Source organism: Geotrypetes seraphini, chromosome 1, assembly GCF_902459505.1.
Source record: "Geotrypetes seraphini chromosome 1, aGeoSer1.1, whole genome shotgun sequence".
In the NCBI taxonomy this organism is placed as follows: Eukaryota; Metazoa; Chordata; class Amphibia; order Gymnophiona; family Dermophiidae; genus Geotrypetes; species Geotrypetes seraphini.
Window position 1 is genome coordinate 452,452,460 of NC_047084.1, and position 18,382 is coordinate 452,470,841.

Sequence of the window (18,382 nt, forward strand, 5' to 3'; positions counted from 1 at the left end):
ACCATCCATCTTCTGTCTCTGTCCTCCCCTTCTGTTTCCCTTCCCTCCCCTGGAGGTCTGGTATCTTTCCTTTTTTTTTGTCTCCATCCACCTTTTCCCTTTCATCCTTCATCTCTCTCTCCTGCCCCACCACCCCAGGGTCCACCATGTCTCCCTTTCTCTTCCCAACTACCCTCCTATCCAGTATATCTATCCCTCCCCTCCACACCATCCCTTATATCCAACTTCTATTCCTTTCTGTTCCTTCCCTCCCTAAATCCCATTGTCCACCATCTCTCCCTCTCCTGTTTTTAGGTCTTTATGTCTTCTATCCTTCCCCTCATCTCCCCTCTCCATGATCTCCCCCCTCCACCAAGTTCATTTCTTCCATCTATCTTCTCCCCATCTCTCCTCCAGTCCACCAACTCCCCATCTCCCCTCTCCTCCATCTGCCTTTTTTATTTTTTTTATGGCACACCTTTCCCAAAGAGAGTCCGGCAGGAGGGACGCATCTGGTAAGAGGTCTGCCCTGGAGGTAGCGATCCACTCCTGTCAGCACTCCTCGTGTCTTCTCTCCACTGCGGCCCGCCCTCAGTGAAAACTTCCTGTTTCCGCTTGGGCAGCCGAATGGAGAGAAGACACCTGGAGTAGCGGCAGGGTAGTGAGTCGCATTCGCTACCGCTGCTTTTGCCTGGTCAGGAGGAGAGGAGAGAGCCTTAGGGAAGGAGAGAGCCTTGCTGCCCCAATCTGTACACAGAGACCCGTTCGAGATTTCCTTCTGCCGGAGTCCTTGATGCGGTGTAACTTCTGTTTTTTGCAAAACCAAAAGTTACATCGAAGAAAGACTCCGGTGGCAGAAGGAAATCCCGAACAGGTCTGCGGTGGTAGCAAGGGGCCAACGAATCTGTAAGTCCGATTTTATGCAATAACAAACCGATTCAAATCGATTCACCCAAAGTGAATCGGAGAATTGATTCGAATCGCGAATCGGGCAGCACTAATGAGCACGATTTGAAGTTAAACATTAATAAAACAGAGGTAATGGTGGTAAAAATCCAGAAAGATAATTTTGAGATTGAAAATGTGGTTGTGATGGGAGAAAAATTGCCAGTAAAAAAGGAGATGACTTTTGAGAGTGTGCCTGGATAAATGTCTGATGACGGGAAAGCAAATTCTGAAATCGATTTGGCAGGACTACATGCAATTACAATTATTTTACAGATTGAAAACATTGTTGCCAGCGTTCGATTTTCACAGTGTTGTCCAAGCTTTAATCCTGAGTAGAGTGGACTATTGAAATTCCCTTTACTTGGGAGTTGCTAAAGGGAAGTTGAGGGCATTGCAGATGTTAATTAATTCTGCTGCTCGATTGATTATGGGGGTTCCAAAGAGTGCTCATATATCTCCTGTACTGAAACGGTTGCATTGGCTGCCTATGCAGCAAAGAGTGCATTTTAAGATTCTTGCAATTATTCATCAGATACTGTACCTTGTCTCTCCAAGGGTATTACAAGAGATATTTGAAATTTACCAACCTGAAAGTTTCTTTTAGGAAACTTAAGATCTGGAAATACTTAATTTAAGATCTGGAAATACAATGAAATTGAGTATGAAAGGCAAGATGTCTATTGAGCATGTTCGGATTGGAGCATCAATGATGTCTGTGGCCAGTGTGACACTTTAGAATACCCTGCCTGGCATTCTGCAATTATGTGCGGGGAAGATCAATTTTAAGAAAATGTTAAAAATGCAGCTTTTTGTCAATGCCTTTCCATGGTAATGTTTAAGTAGTCTCTTCAGTTTTAAGATATCGTATAAGAATATTCCTGCCTGAATATAATATTCAATGCTTTTCTGTATTTTATTTGATGAAATTATGATTTGATAATATCTGTATTGATATTATGATTTGATGTTTGTTCTGATATTGTATTATTTTTGCCTGGGAGGAAGGGAAATTTACATTTGTCCTTTGTTTGTATCATATGTTTAGCGACTAAAGGGCGATCAGGATAATATGTATGTAGCTAATGTGTAAACCGCATAGTTTTATGCGGTATATAAATTGTTAAATAAATAAATAAATATTTTGGCTGCTACCCACAAAAGGTTATCAATCAATGACCGCACAAATGATGGCATAAACAGTGCTAGCCTTGCCTATATGTATTCAAGAGAAAGACTCTACAGGAGGGATTCACTGCAGATTCTAGGACCAACTTTTCTGAGACCCTCTTCCCTTGTTGACTTCTGCAAAAACCTCTCACAAAAGTCTTCTTTTCAGGGAACTTTTATTAGAAACAGTCAATGACATAAAGGGAAGTAAATAAAATTCACAAAAGCAGAAAGAAGTTTCCCCTGCTTACTCCATAAAAATAGTCAAGGATAACAATGGTATCTATCAATAATTGAACCTCCTCCAGGAAGGAAAAGGATGCATGATAAAATCACTCTAAAAATATTTTGCACTCCTCACATAGGATGCTAGAAAGAAGATAGGTGGCTCGTTCATTCCCCCCAACTCTGCACAATGACATGGAATAAAAAATTTTTTTTTAAGTTTAGAAACAAATGGCAGATTTTTTTCCCCCATAAAACAATCATGATTTTTCTTTTTAAAACATGATTATAAAATGTTGTTGGAACTTAAGAGATCCCTTTCTACACAGAAGCTCTAAGGATTCCAAGACATCTCCCTTCTTTATGTGTAGGCTTAAAAGCTGAGAATCTCTTCTCTACTTCTATCCTTGGTCTGCATTTGGGTGCCGAGGCTGAAAAGACCCTCATTCCAGACATTGCTCCTTTCTCCCCTTCTCCCTCCAACATATAAAACTGGGTCCCAGTGACCTAACTAGTCCAGGAGGTGTATGGGATCAATATAGCTAACACCAGGGCCATGATTTGCAAATATGTAGGTAGTTTAAAGCAAAAAAGTGAAGAGAGGGGAGGAGTGAGGATATATCCCCCCCCCAAAAAAAAAAAGCAGTTTCAGAATGTGACATGTGCTCTCCAATTCACACAAGAATAACCAGCTACACACCTCAGGGAACATGGCAGCTGCAGAGTAATTGGTGGAAAACTTCATTATAAGCCCGATATGTTCATTTTGTTCTCTCTATGGTTGTGTTTAAACACTTCCCCCTTCAGAGCAATTTGGGATACCATAGTCCTATTACATCAGTCTTGGTAATAAAATCATCACAGGATAGATCACTCAGAGGCAGGGGATGAATGTTTGCCAGTATCTCCTTAGCAGAACTTCAATGCTCCAGAACAGAGAGAAATTACAAAAGTAGAAATAATTTAAGAAGTCCAAGTTTGCTGTTATTGCTCGTTTGGGTTGGGGTTGGCATCAGGGTACTTGGTGAGATCAAAGGTCAGGACCTTGCTGATAACACAGTCACCTTGCTGAGAGAATAAAAAGAAATCAAATTAATTACAAAATGCATCTACAAACATTAAAGTTGCCATTAAGCATTGTCACTGCCAGGATTCTGCTCTCTAGCTAGAGAAAAACTGCAGGCAGCAATGTAATAGTAAATAAAAAGGAGAAGGAGTGTCACTGGCTGTTCAGCATTGGACAAGTTGTGTTAGGTGTTTAAGCAACAGAGACTTTACTGCAAGGCAATTTCCCCAAGTAAATTAGTTTAGTACATCCCAAGAGAGGAATAAATTTTACTTGTATGTAAGGTTTGAGCTCAGTCTCTCAAATATACTGCTAATGCTTGCCGTAGTACTGGCATTGTGCTACAGAGCTTCTAATACTTACCGACTCATTTTGTATTTGAGGTGTTTTTTTAAAATTATAGTTGTAAGATCTTAATTTTATTGTAAAACTATTTGTGAGCTCCTGGTGCAGACAGTATATAAAAATTAGTGCTATAGTTGTTTTTTTCTGGAGTTCAAAAGATGTAACACGTATAGGCAACCTCTCCAGGTGTACTTGCAAATTCTTTTTGTTGTGGGTGCCACAGGCTCAATCAATGGGAAATATTTCTTTATCTTTCTGTCACACTTTCTTGGTCTCAGACTGCATTTATTGGTACTTGAGGATCTTCCCTCTCTGCATGCGATTCACTGAGTAATCGCTTGGACCCGACATGTCTATAAAGCACAGTTACTTACCGTAACAGGTGTTATCCAGGGACAGCAGGCAGATATTCTTAACGCATGGGTGACATCACCGACGGAGCCCCGGTACGGACACTTTTAACTAGAAGTTCTAGTTGGCCGCACCGCGCGTGCGCAAGTGCCTTCCCGCCCGACGGAGGAGAGCGTGGTCCCCAGTTAAGATAAGCCAGCTAAGAAGCCAACCCGGGGAGGAGGGTGGGACGTAAGAATATCTGCCTGCTGTTCCTGGATAACACCTGTTACGGTAAGTAACTGTGCTTTATCCCAGGACAAGCAGGCAGCATATTCTTAACGCATGGGTGACCTCCAAGCTAACAGAGAGGGAGGAGGGATGGTTGGCCATTAGGAAAATAAATTTTGTAACACAGATTGGCCGAAGTGTCCATCCCGTCTGGAGAAGGCATCCAGACAATAGTAAGTAGTGAACGTGTGAACTGAGGACCAAGTGGCAGCCTTGCAGATTTCCTTGATGGGCGTGGAACGGAGGAAAGCCACAGAAGCAGCCATAGCTCTGACCCTGTGGGCCGTGACAGCACCTTCCAGTGAGAGACCGGCCCGAGCATAACAGAACGCAATGTAGGCAGCAAGCCAGTTAGAAAGCGTCCGTTTAGAAACAGGGTGCCTCAGACGGTTAGGGTCAAAGGACAAAAAGAGCTGAGGTGAAGAGCGGTGAGCCCTGGTACGGTCCAGGTAGTATGCAAGGGCCCGCTTACAGTCTAGCGTGTGTAACGCCTGTTCCCCAGGATGAGCATGGGGTTTAGGGAAAAAGACAGGCAATACAATGGACTGGTTGAGGTGGAAGTCCGAGACTACCTTGGGAAGGAATTTAGGGTGGGTACGCAGAACCACCTTGTCATGGTGAAAAATAGTAAAAGGTGGGTCGGCAACCAGTGTGTGCAGTTCGCTAACCCTCCTGGCAGAGGTGATGGCTATGAGGAAAAGCACCTTCCACGTCAGAAATTTGAGTGAAGTAGTGGCAAGAGGCTCAAAAGGAGGTTTCATGAGGGCGGATAAAACCACATTCAGGTCCCAGACGACTGGAGGAGGCTTCAGAGGTGGTTTGACATTGAAGAGGCCTCTCATGAACCGGGAAACCAGTGGATGAGCCGTGAGAGGTTTTCCGAGGATAGGCTCATGAAACTCAGTGATGGCACTGAGGTGGACTCTGATTGAGGTAGACTTGAGGCCAGCGTCGGACAGAGAGAGCAAATAGTCCAGTACAGTTTCCACCGCCAACGAGGTGGGGTCGTGGTGATGCAGGAGACACCAAGAGGAGAACCTGGTCCACTTCTGATGGTAACATTGGAGGGTGGCCGGTTTCCTGGAGGCATCCAAAATGCGACGGACAGGCTGAGACAGATTCTCTGGAGAGGTCAGCCCGAGAGAAACCAAGCTGTCAGGTGGAGCGATGACAGATTGGGATGTAGTAGAGACTGATGCTGCTGCGTAAGTAGAGTAGGAAACACAGGAAGAGGAATGGGCTCCCTGGAGCTGAGCTGGAGCAGGAGGGAGAACCAGTGTTGGCGAGGCCACCGAGGGGCGATGAGAATCATGGTGGCTCTGTCCCTGCGGACTTTGAACAGCGTCCGCAACATCAGAGGCAGTGGAGGAAAGGCATAGAGGAACCGATCCGTCCAGTCGAGCAGGAATGCATCCGGGGTCAGACGATGAGGAGAGTAGAGTCTGGAGCAGACCTGGGGCAGCTGATGGTTGTGAGGAGCTGCATAGAGGTCCACCTGAGGAGTGCCCCAGAGAGCAAAGATGGAGTGGAGTGTGGGAGGATCCAAGGTCCACTAGTGAGGTTGAAGGATGCGGCTGAGATTGTCGGCCAGGGAGTTCTGTTCGCCCTGGATATAGACGGCCTTGAGGAAGAGACTGCGGGCCGTGGCCCAGGTCCAGATGCGGATGGCCTCCTAACAGAGGCGGGGAGATCCGGTGCCGCCTTGCTTGTTTATGTAGTACATGGCGACTTGGTTGTCTGTGCACAGGAGAAGAACCTGAGGGTAGAGAGAGGTGCTGGAAGGCCTTGAGAGCATAGAACATGGCTCTGAGTTCCAGGAAATTGATGTGATGTAGACGCTCCTGAGGGGTCCAGAGACCCTGGGTGCGCAGATCTCCCAGGTGAGCTCCCCACGCATAGGGGGAGGCATCCGTGGTGATGATCATGGAATGAGGGGGCAGATGAAAGAGTAGACCCCTGGAAAGATTTGAGGAGTTCAACCACCATTGAAGAGATTGCTGAAGAGACGATGTCACAGAGATGGGATGAAAAAGAGGATCTGTGGTCTGTGACCATTGGTTGGCCAGAGTCCATTGAGGTGTCCTGAGGTGGAGTCGTGCCAGAGGAAGCACATGGACTGTCGAGGCCATGTGGCTCAGGAGGACCATCATTTGCCGAGCAGGAATAGAGCGACAAAGGAGCACCTGACGGCAGAGATGGAGCAGGGTCCGTTGGCGGTCTGAGGGGAGAAACGCCCTCATCAGAGTGGTGTCGAGAACGGCTCCAATGAACAGAAGTCGCTGTGTGGGAAGGAGATGCGACTTGGGGTAGTTGATCTCGAACCCCAGGAGATGGAGGAAAGAGATGGTGTGTTGAGTGGCTCGTAGCACAAGCGGAACGTAGGAGCTTTCACCAACCAATCGTCCAAGTATGGGAACACCTGGAGGTTGTGAGACCTGAGGAAGGCTGCCACCACAATAAGGCACTTGGTGAACACCCTGGGTGATGATGCGAGGCCAAAGGGTAGCACTTTGTACTGATAGTGGCGGTGCAGTACCTGAAATCGGAGGTAGCGACGTGAAGTCAGATGGATTGGAATGTGAGTGTAGGCCTCTTTGAGGTCTAGGGAACATAGCCAGTCGTGATGAGAGAGAAGAGGATAAAGCGTGGCAAGGGAGAGCATCCTGAACTTTTCCTTGACCAGACACTTATTGAGGTTCCGAAGATCGAGGATGGGACGGAGGTCTCCTGTCTTCTTGGGAACCAGGAAGTAGCGGGAGTAGAATCCCTGACCCCTTTGGTCTGGGGGTACCTCTTCGATGGCATTGAGAAGAAGAAGGGATTGGACCTCCCTCAGGAGGAGGGGGGATTGAGAGGAGTGAGAAACAGACTCTATGGGAGGATTGTCTGGTGGAAGAGTCTGGAAGTTGAGAGAGTAGCCGTGGCGAATGATGTTGAGGACCCACAGGTCTGATGTAATGACCTCCCAACGGTTGAGGAAGAGTTGAAGGCGTCCTCCTATCGGCTGAGGAAGAGGCAATGATGGCGGGAGACTGGCTATGCCCTGGAGAAAAGAGTCAAAAGGGCTGAGATGGTTTTGACTGCGGGAGAGGCTTGGCAGGTTGGTGAGACTGTGAACGTGCCTGAGTTTGGTGCTGCTGACGAGGCCGGCGAGGACTGTTGTTGTTGAGGCGGGTTGAGAGGTCTGGCCGAGAACCTGCGTTGGTAGGAAGACTGCTGTTTGTAGGGGCGAGCAGGTGGAGTCTTCTTTTTAGGTTTGATCAGGGTATCCCACCTGGTCTCGTGTGCTGATAGTTTCTGGGTAGTTGAGTCCAGGGACTCTCCGAAGAGTTCATCACCAAGATAAGGTGCGTTAGCCAGGCGGTCTTGGTGATTAATGTCGAGGTCAGAAACTCTCAGCCAGGCCAAGTGCCTCATGGCAACAGCCATGGCAGATGCTCGAGAGGTCAGCTCAAAAGAGTCATAAATGGATTGCACCATAAATTTCCGGAGTTGGAGCAAACTGGAGATTTGTTGTTGGAAAACCGGGACCTTACGCTCAGGGATGTACTTTTGTAAGGAGGAGAGTTGTTGCACCACATGCTTCATATAGAAGGAGAAGTGGAAGGTGTAATTATTAGCCCTGTTGGCAAGCATGGAATTCTGATAAAGGCGCTTGCCAAATTTATCCATTGTTCTGCCCTCTCTGCCAGGGGGGGTGGAGGCATAAACACTGGAGCCCTGGATTTTCTTTAAGGTGGACTCCACTAGAAGGGATTCATGGGGTAGTTGAGGTTTGTCGAACCCCGGGATAGGAATGACCCTGTATAAACTATCCAGTTTTCGAGGGGCACCCGGTACCGTGAGAGGGTTTTCCCAGTTTTTGTAAAAAGTTTCCCGTAAGATGTCATGGATGGGTAACTTTAAAAATTCTTTGGGAGGTTGTTCGAAGTCCAGGGCGTCAAGGAAAGCCTGGGACTTCTTAGAGTCGGATTCCAAAGGGATAGACAGAGCCGCCGACATTTCCCTTAGAAATTTTGTAAATGAGGACTGTTCAGGTTTGGAACTGGTATCGACCATCGATGGTTCCTCGTCCGTCGAGGAAGCCTCAATCATCGGTACCGGGTGGGGATTCTTCCCATAAGTCCGGGTCCCTGACGTCGGTGTGCGCAGGACGGGACGGTGGTGCTGACGGCTCAGTGTGGCGAGTCTTAGAGAGAGATTTGCCAGAGCGCATCGAGACGGTACCGGGGGAGGAAGACCGATGCCGGTCCTGGTCTCGGGGGGACTGGTGTCGGTCTCGATGTCGGGGAGGGTCAACATCAGAGCGTGTTTGCAGTGGAGGATTAAGTGGTTCAGCCGCGAGTACCGGCATGGAGGTGTTCAACGGTACCGATGGTGTCGACACCGGTGGTATGGTGCAAGGCTCGGGCTGGTCTGGTACCGGAAGGAGTGGGGCCAAAATTGCGGGCAACAAGTGTTGAAGTTGTTGTTGTAGTTGCTCCTGCAATTGGCTTTGGAGTATGGCCGCAATGCGGTTGTCCAGAGGGGGCACCGGTACCGCTTTTTTCTTTTTCGGTACCATAGGTGCCGCTCCATGCCCCGGCGATGAGGATGCTGATGATGAGGCACTCACCGAAATCGGGGCGGAGCGTTTGCGGGGTCGGCGTGATGCCGGGAGGACCGGCGTCGCCGGTGTGGCAGGAGGGCGCTCAAGGGAAGTGGAAGGCTTCTTAGCCGGCTTACCTGGTGCCAGCGACCCCGAGGAAGGATCAGGCGTCGTCGAAGTAGTCGGTGCCGACTTTTGCGGCGCCGATGACGGCGCGGCCGATTCCATGGCAGATCCGGTGCCGAAAAGGATATTCTGTTGGATCTGTCTATTTTTTAAAGTACGTTTTTTAAGAGGAGCACAGCGGGTGCAGGTGTCAGCCCGATGCTTTGGACCCAGGCACTGTAGGCACCAATTGTGCGGGTCAGTGAGAGATATCGAGCGTGCACATCACTGGCACTTCTTAAAGCCGGGCTGAGGGGCATGAAGGGAAACACGGCCTCCGCAAAATCAAAACCGGAGGCCTGTATGGTGGCAACAGGCCCCCGCCGGGGCCGGCCCGAAAAATAAAGAAAAAACAAAGTTTGTTTTTTTTTTTTGCAAGTTGGAACGGAAAAGAAACCCGAAGGAAAAAGAAGAAAAAAGGAAGACAATTTCGCGAGCGGGAAGGCAAAATCAGATAATTCAACAGCCGTTGAAAACACATGCGTCTTCTTCGCTCCGTGGAAACGAAGAAACTGGGGACCATGCTCTCCTCCGTCGGGCGGGAAGGCACTCACGCATGCGCAGTGCGGCCAACTAGAACTTCTAGTTAAAAGTGTCCGTACCGGGGCTCCGTCGGTGACGTCACCCATGCGTTAAGAATATGCTGCCTGCTTGTCCTGGGATAATCGATGTTATTCAGGTGTTTTTCTCTTTTAGCACTATATCTAGTTTACCGACTGTGAGAGGGGTCGGATGCTCAAACAGTTACCCCTGGAATAACTGGAAAAGTTATCAGAACTTAACAAATGCAGACTGGACATATATTTGGCTGGGACAGTTTAGGAAAAGTGCACTTTGCTTCCTAGCAGAGGAATGAGCAGATGGTCCCTACATTCCCTTCCAGCTCTTCTTCTAATTTTAGATGATACTCCCCAACTCCCTGTTTTCTTAGAGCCACACCATTCTAGATGACTCCCTATAGTCCCTTCCAAGACTACATTTATGTAAATCTATATCCATTGTAATAATACAAACCCGTTTGTCACTCTCCCCTCCTTACCTCTGGGTAAACACCAATCAGACTCTCAGCCTTGGTGTAGAATTCCTCTTTCAAGGAGATGACAATTGCCTGAAAGTTACATGTGGACTGCTCTTTGATATAGTTTGCAACCTGCAGTGAGAGAGGAACAGTAGGGAAGCAAGCATCACTCAGGCTCTGCAGGCTGCTGGCGGTATGGCACAAGGAAGAAGTGAGAGGCAGAGAAAGAAGATATCTGGTAATCCTGAACCCACCTTTCCAATATTTGTGTTATCCAGTGCAGCATCAATCTCATCCAAGACAAAGAAGGGGGATGGCTTGTAGCTGTGGAAGAGAAGTCAGGAGGCTATAAGTAGCATCTAAAAATGCACTTTTTTCCAGGCAGGATCTCATACAGAAAAGAACCTCAGTCACCCCTTCCACACTAACACAGAATAAACCTACTGTATGATGTTAGTAGGGTGCAATGGTGAACTCTCCTCTTTATGGCATCTGCACTGTGGAATAGAAAATGACATGTCCCCATCCCCGCAGGATCTCAATTTCCCGTCCCATTCCTGCAAACTCTTGTCTTCATCTGCACAAGTCTCAAATACTTTAAAATCATAAGTGTTCGAGGCTTGTGCGGTTAAAGTAGAGCTTGCAGGAATGGGATAGAGAGAGAAGGTGCGAGGATGGGATGGAGATTCAGGGAGAAATTTGTCCTTGTGTCATTCTCTACTGTGGAGACCCTCAGGGATCACCACTTTCACCATCTTGATTGTGCTACTGCATTACTAACTCTCAAGTTTGCAAGTTTCATAGAATGTGGTGGCAGCAAAGATTTTAGGAGGGCGCTAAATGGGATAGAGCAGACCCTTACTTGATTGCTTTACATTGGTTACAAATTAGGGCAAGGCTTGCATTTAAAATTTTCATTTTCAAGAATCTTGATAATTTACTGCCTGCTTATATGGCAAATTGGATGATTTGGTATATAGCAAGTCATAGTTTGTACTTTGAAGATCAATTGAAAGTGAGTTTACCTCCTACTAAGAAATTTAAATTAGTCTGTTGAGGGACCAGAATTGTGGAACTCTTCCAATTACCATATATACTACTGGAATATAAACTAAGATTTTGGGCCCAAAAATGGTAGTCTCAGTTTATAATCAGGCCAGCGCTGACCCGCCCTCCTCCCAAACCTGTGGCAGGCCTCTGCCAGACCTGCTGTGAGACCTGGTGGTCCAGCGGTGGCTGGGACAGGAGGGATACCTCCTGCCTCATGTCCCAGCCAACTCTAAGAATTTATACCTCCCTCCTGCCTTCCCCAAGTACCTTTAGTATCTCTGGTGGTCCAGTGATAAACCGCCGAAGGAACAACCTTCCTTCGCTCCTGTCCATGCAGAGCCACTAGCTGATTGGCTGCCTTGAGTTGTCGCGGCAGCCAATCAGGTAGTGGTTCTACGTGGGCAGGAGCAAAGGAAGGTTGCTCCTGCTGCGGTTCACCGCTGGACCTTCAGGGATACTAAAGGTACGCAGGGGAGGTGGGTTCTTAGAATCTGCTGGGACAGGAGGCGAGAGGGATCCCTCCTGTCCTGGAAAACCGCTGGACCATGTCTCGCGGCAGGCTCAGGGGAGGCCTGCAAGACACAGGGAGGGTGGGGGAACAGGGTACAGAACCTGGCAGGGAGGGAGGGGAGCTGGGTGCAGAGACTGGCAGGGCAAGGGAGGAAGTGAGTGAGGGGGCTGATTGCAGAGCCTGGCAGAACAGCAAGGAACAGGGTGCAGAGCCTGGCAGGGAAGGGCAAGGCAAGGCATTGCACTTGAATATTTACCCCCCCCCCCCCCCCCCCGGTTTATATTCAAGTCAACCTTTTTTCCTTTTTTTTTTGGGGGGGGGGAAGGTCATCTCTGTTTATATTCAGGTCGGTTTATATTCGAGTATATACAGTAAGTCTACGTTTACAGAAGACCAGTGTGAAATCTCATTGTCCTTTTTGTCCTTTAAAAATATAGCTGTTAGAGAAAATTAAATACTTACCTTGATAATCTTCTTTCTAGTAAATAGGCACATCATACTTGAACCCTTAGGTTGTGTTATCTCTGATCGTGAAATCTAGTGTAGAGAGCCTCATTTACATTGTTTCTGCTCTGCCTCCCCTCAATCTGGGCTGTCCTGTAACTCTTCAGTTTGTATCAAAGCATACATCAACCCTAGAGAAAAAAACATAACAAGGAGGGGTATGGGAAGTCTCCCAGAGAAACAAGTCTGTTCTGCTCATATCACAACATTTAACAAAAAATAATCAGGAAACATTTAAACATATAACAAGGTAAAACAAGCAATCCACTTCCCTGAGTGCAACCTGCACTAATAGACTTGGAGTCTTGAAAGATACCCCATAGTCTCTTCAAAATAGGAGTAATCTCCTCTATCCTTAACTTTGCTAGACAGAGAAAAGAAACAAGATATCTGGTAATACGGACATGTCTGAGACATAAAGCAGGCTGATGAACATCTGACAGGGCAGGCTTCAAGAATGACGTGCCTATTTACTAGAAAGATTATCAAGGTAAGTGCCTACATTTTCCCTTCTAGTGCAATAGGCACATCATTCTTGAATCTGTGGGATGTATTAAAGCAGTCCCCCCAAATCTTGGGCATAACAGATGAGCCTGTTGAAAGTACTGAAGATCTGAATGCGGGTATCCAATTTGGTCGCAACAATCACTCTATAAAACTTTGTGAAGGTATGGAGAATAGATCATGTGGCCACTATAGAAATTTCTTCAGGGGAAACGGCTCTAGACTAGAGGTCTGCACAGGAACGGGGATTGCGAGAATCCCACAGGAACCCAGCAGGGATTCCACCTGAGATCTATGGGACTCCCACAGGGATCCCCCCCAGGTCTAAGGGACTCCCACGGGGATCCCCCCTAGATGGTTCCTGAGGCCTGGAAAGAGAATTAGTAGAAGACAGACAAAAGCAGAAACTGGGACCAAGATGATGGAAAAACAAAATGTCCCACCAGCTACAGCTAAGGGAGATGTTCATTTTGAGGGGGGTTAGCTCAAAGTGGGAGGCCCAGCCCCCTCTCATGGTTATGCCATCAATTGTGTTTGAAACAAAATAAAGTACTTGCTGAGTTTGTTTTGGGGGTTTCCAGTTCAGTTTTGGAACATTTTTCTTATGCAACCATTGTCTTGAAAAGTGCCTCTCTCAATTCTGCTTTAAATGATTTTGATGCTGTATTGTTTACTCATTGCTGCATTAAAAATAATTTGTGGATCTTGGAAGGACCTCTCACAAGTTACTTATGCCAGATGATGGAACCATATTTGCTTGCTCTACAGATATGAGCTTTATAGTACCAAAAAATCCAACTCAATTCTTTTAACAAGAAATGATCGACCCTACAGTCACATGAGCTAATGTCTATTCTAATTCTTTCTGATGATGTATGCATCTCTAATTTCTGTTCACTGTTATTTGTTTATATTGTATTTTATTGTTGGTTTAAATAAACTAAGACTTAAAAAAAAACACCCAAAAAAACAACCTGTCAGAAATAATTGCTGCTTTTTATGGGGACATGTAACTTTTACGGGGATGGGCAGGGATTCCTCACAGTGATGGAGGGAATTCCTCATGGGGTCAGGTGGGGATGGAGGAGATTCTGGTGGGAACGGGCGGAGACAGGTGGGATACTGGTGGGGTTGGGCAGGATTTCTCAGACAAGCAACACTTTTTAAAACCCATTGATAAGCTTCGACATAGATGGGAATAACTGTGCTAAATCGAACTGAATTTTTGTGGTTTGTTATCAAATGAATATGTTACCAGTTTTTTTTAGAGGGTCCTTTTATAAAAAGTTAAACAGTATTCTTACCAAATTTGTTTGGCTGGGTAAAACTCCTAGAATCGCCCTAGTATCTTTACAAAAATCAATTAAAGAGGGGGGGGGGGGTAAATTTTTCAAATTTTTATAGGTATCAACAAGCCTATATTTTGCGCCAGGGTATGTATTGGGTCCTCCCAGAACTCATAGATAATACACCAGAATGGTTATGGTTGGAATGGCGACTCATGTTTCCTCTACGATTATGTCATGTTCTTAGTATTAAAATGCCTAGATTTTATAAAGAAAACAGAATATTAATGGATACATGGAAAACATTACGATATATTAATAATTTAACATCTGTTCCAATATAAAAATCAACAAATCAAATTATATGGCTAAACTCCAGGATTCAAATTGGCGGATTTAATGTCATCTGGAAGCATTGGATGATAGCAGGGATACGTATTTTGGAGGATGTTATTTCAAATGGTAAACTGCTTGAATTTTCACAATTGCAATATAAATATGGCCTTAATAAATCGCAAAGTTTTAGATGGTTGCAACTGAAGCAGGTCATTCAGGTGGGGTTCCCTGAATGGAAAATCCTTAATCATTATAGTTTGGAGTTCTTTTGCTTTCAGGTGGACTTTCTGGGACACCAGGCCGCATAGTGGTATAAATTGATAAGTGGATTAGTTAAAAAGAAGCCTAAAAATGGTCTTAGAGATATTTGGAGCATTGAGATTAATCATCAGATTACTGCGTCTCAATGGCCACAGATTTGGTCTTGGAGAATGAGATCTACAGTCTGCATCTATGAGACAAACTTGGTTTTTTCTCTTACATAGAGCTTTTTGGACCCCAAAAAGTTTACAAAAGTTGAATAGCTCTAAGTCTAATAGATGCTGGCATTGTAATCTCGAAGAAGGGACTCTACATCATTTATTATTTTATTGTCCCTTTATTTTAGCCTTTTGGAAATCTATTTGGGGTCAAATAAATTGTTTATTGGAAAATCATGTGGAATTATTTTATGATACAATTCTATTCGGAATATCAATGAGGACACAGAGTCAAATTTCATCTAACAATAATAAGCTTTTATTGATCATGACAGGAGTCGCCATACAACAAATCACACTTAATTGTAATAACTGGAATAGACTCAATTATTGCTTCTGGTGGAATTCATTATGTCACATCTATAAAATGGAAAGAGCAATTGCTATACAAAGAGGGAACTATAATAATTTTAATAAAATCTGGGGGCCACTGACAAGATATTGTAATGAATAAATACCATTTTTCCATTATAAATGCAATAAGAAGGAAGGGATGGGGGGAGGGATTTTTTTTTTTTTTTTCAAATTCTTTATTCGTTTTCAATCTTACATCAAGTGCACAAACAATAAAACAATACAATTAAACACATCACTTGACAACCTTTCTGATTTATCTTACAATACATAAAATTACCACCCTCCCCTCCCATCATTCCTCTATTATTTCCCCAATAAGAAAAATGTAAAATATACCTCTCCCTCCCCCCAATCATTAGACGGTGTATATTACAATAGAAAATGGTGTTTACTCATTACAATAAGAAGTTAATGGCTCCCAAATTTTATTAAATTTCTTATAGCTTCCTTGTTGTATAGCTATTGCTCTTTCCATTTTATATATGTGACATAAGGAGTTCCACCAGAAATTGTAATTGAGTCTACTGTAATTTTTCCAATTACTTGTGATATGCTGAATGGCGACTCCTGTCATTATCAATAAAAGTTTATTGATATGTGATGATATTTGGCTCTTTTTCCTCATAGACATACCAAATAGTACTGTATCATAAGATAATGTCACATGCTTTTCCAATAAACAATTTACTTGATTCCAAATTGAGTTCCAAAAGGCTAAAATAAAGGGACAATAAAACAAGATGATCTAAAGTCCCTACTTCAAGATTACAGTGCCAACATCTATTAGACTTTGAACTATTTAACTTTTGTAGTCTAACTGGGGTCCAAAACGCTCTATGCAGAAGAAAAAAACAAGTTTGGGGGAGGAATTTTATAACCGTATTAAATATTTGGATAAAGAATATTGTATATGAGCTTTGTGTACGGATAGGTTATGGTTGGATTGGGAGGGAATGGATTAAAAATGTTAATGTTTTAATGTTGAAATGATAGAGATTCAAGTGTTGTATTCAATTCAATTTAACTGTTATTTATTGTTACACTTGTAAGATGTAAAATGATTTATTTTAAAAAAAGAAAAAGAAAAAAACGTTAACTGCCTAAGCAATGGTTGATATATGCATCTCTAAGGGAGAGGGGAAAAAAAAAGAAGTAAAATCTACTCTCTCCATTTTTTGTAAAGAAAAATGTAAACTAACTAGAAAACAATAAATGAAATAAGGAAAATAAGTCAAAAACAATTCGTGACGAAGGGAAGGCAATGCAGCGACGAAAAATACAACTTCTTCGCTCCACGGAAAAACGAAGAACTGGGGTACTGCGAGCTCACGTTGGGAGGGAAGGCACTCGTGCATGTGTGGTAGTGGGCAGTTTAAACACTTTGGATTTCTTAAAGTGCTGTGGGCTCCATGGATGATGTCACCCACATGTGAGAATATGCTGCCTACTTGTCTGAGGATAACCTTTAAAAACTATTTTAGAGACCCCAATTTCTCTCATAGGCTCTTACAGTCAGTACTCATTGTGCCATGCAGGTCCTGGGAGCTGCTTAAGCTGAAATTACAGCCAGAGAACCTCTACCTCAGATAAGCCTGGAAACCTGGATAGCTTGCTTCTTCAGACTGCTCCTCAGTCCTATTGGCTGGACTGAGACCGCAAACCCCCATTGGAATTTGCGTGCAAAGTCGGGAGGAGGAGCGTACTTAGCACCTAATCTTGGATAAAAACTGCCATGGGGCCACTCAGCCTGTGCTCAAGCTCTCTGCAGACAAAATCTGGAGCGAAACTTTATCCCAAGGAAATGGTCCCTGAGCTCCCAAGACTGTTAATGCAGGCTGGCAAAGCAGATGCCTCTTGGCTACAGGCTTCTACTCTCAGAGTGTGTTCTCTAGCAGCCAGAAATGTCCCGATACTGGGAGCCTCTGCAGCACTGAAAAGTCTCATGACCAATAACAAAAAACGAAATTAAAGAAAAACAAACATGAGCAGAACAGACAGGCTCCTACCATCTCACATGTAGAGAGTAAAACTAAGGAGTTACAGGAGAACCCAGAGTGAGGGGAGGTGGAGAAGAAAAAAATGTAAATAAGACTCTTTACACCAGATCTTGTGATCAGAAATTCTTCAACCCACAGGTTCAAGAATGATGTGCCTATTGTACTGCAAAGAAATATTATAACTTAAAGTAACATTTGGGGGCCATTGATAACTTATTGTAATGATTAGATGCCTTTTTACACTGTAAGTATAATTATAATTAAGGGAAGGGGGGGTGATAGCACAGTTACTTACCGTAACAGGTGGTTATCCAGGGACAGCAGGCAAGATATTCTTGACTGATGGGTGACGGCACCGACGGATGCCCCGGTACGGACAATTCTAGAGTGATCTCACTCTAAGAACTTTAGAAAGTTCTAGCTCGGCCGCCCGCGCCTACGCGCGAGTGCCTTCCCGCCCGACAGAGGCGCGCGGTCCCTCAGTTAGTATAAGCCAGCTAAGAAGCCAACCCGGGGAGGTGGGTGGGACGCAAGAATAATCTGCCTGCTGTCCCTGGATAACACCTGTTACGGTAAGTAACTGTGCTTTATCCCAGGACAAGCAGGCAGCATATTCTTGACTGATGGGTGACCTCCAAGCTAACAAAAAGAGGGATGGAGGGAAGGTTGGCCATTAGGAAAACAAATTTTGTAAAACAGATTGGCCGAAGTGACCATCCCTTCTGGAGAATGCATCCAGACAATAATGAGATGTAAAAGTGTGAACTGAGGACCAAGTAGCAGCCTTGCAGATTTCCTCAATAGGAGTGGAACGGAGGAAAGCTACAGATGCTGCCATTGCTCTGACTTTATGGGCTGTGACGGAACCTTCCAGTGTCAGTCCGGTCTGAGCATAACAGAATGAAATGCACGCTGCTAGCCAATTAGACAACGTACGTTTAGAAACGGGGCGTCCCAAATTATTCGGATCAAAGGACAGAAAAAGTTGGGGAACTGATCTGTGGGGTTTCGTACGCTCCAGATAGTAAGCAAGAGCCCTTTTACAATCCAAAGTATGCAGAGCTTGTTCCCCAGAATGAGAATGAGGTTTTGGAAAGAAAACAGGAAGAACAATGGATTGGTTGAGATGAAATTCAGAAACAACCTTAGGGAGAAACTTTGGATGTGTACGCAGAACTACCTTGTCATGGTGAAAAACCGTAAAAGGTGGATCTGCAACCAGTGCATGAAGCTCAC

General features: G+C 45.0%; 1 protein-coding gene across 1 annotated transcript in view; it reads right to left on the bottom strand.

Moving 5' to 3' along the window:
* Window positions 1-2,253: 2,253 nt before the first annotated feature.
* SMC1A (structural maintenance of chromosomes 1A) overlaps window positions 2,254-18,382 on the bottom strand; it is a 115,951-nt gene continuing 99,822 nt past the window's right edge. Inside the window, 3 exon segments of the mRNA XM_033921456.1 lie at window positions 2,254-3,387; window positions 10,144-10,254; window positions 10,377-10,446. Of these exon segments, the coding sequence (XP_033777347.1) occupies window positions 3,304-3,387; window positions 10,144-10,254; window positions 10,377-10,446 (265 nt within the window). The 3' untranslated portion in view covers window positions 2,254-3,303.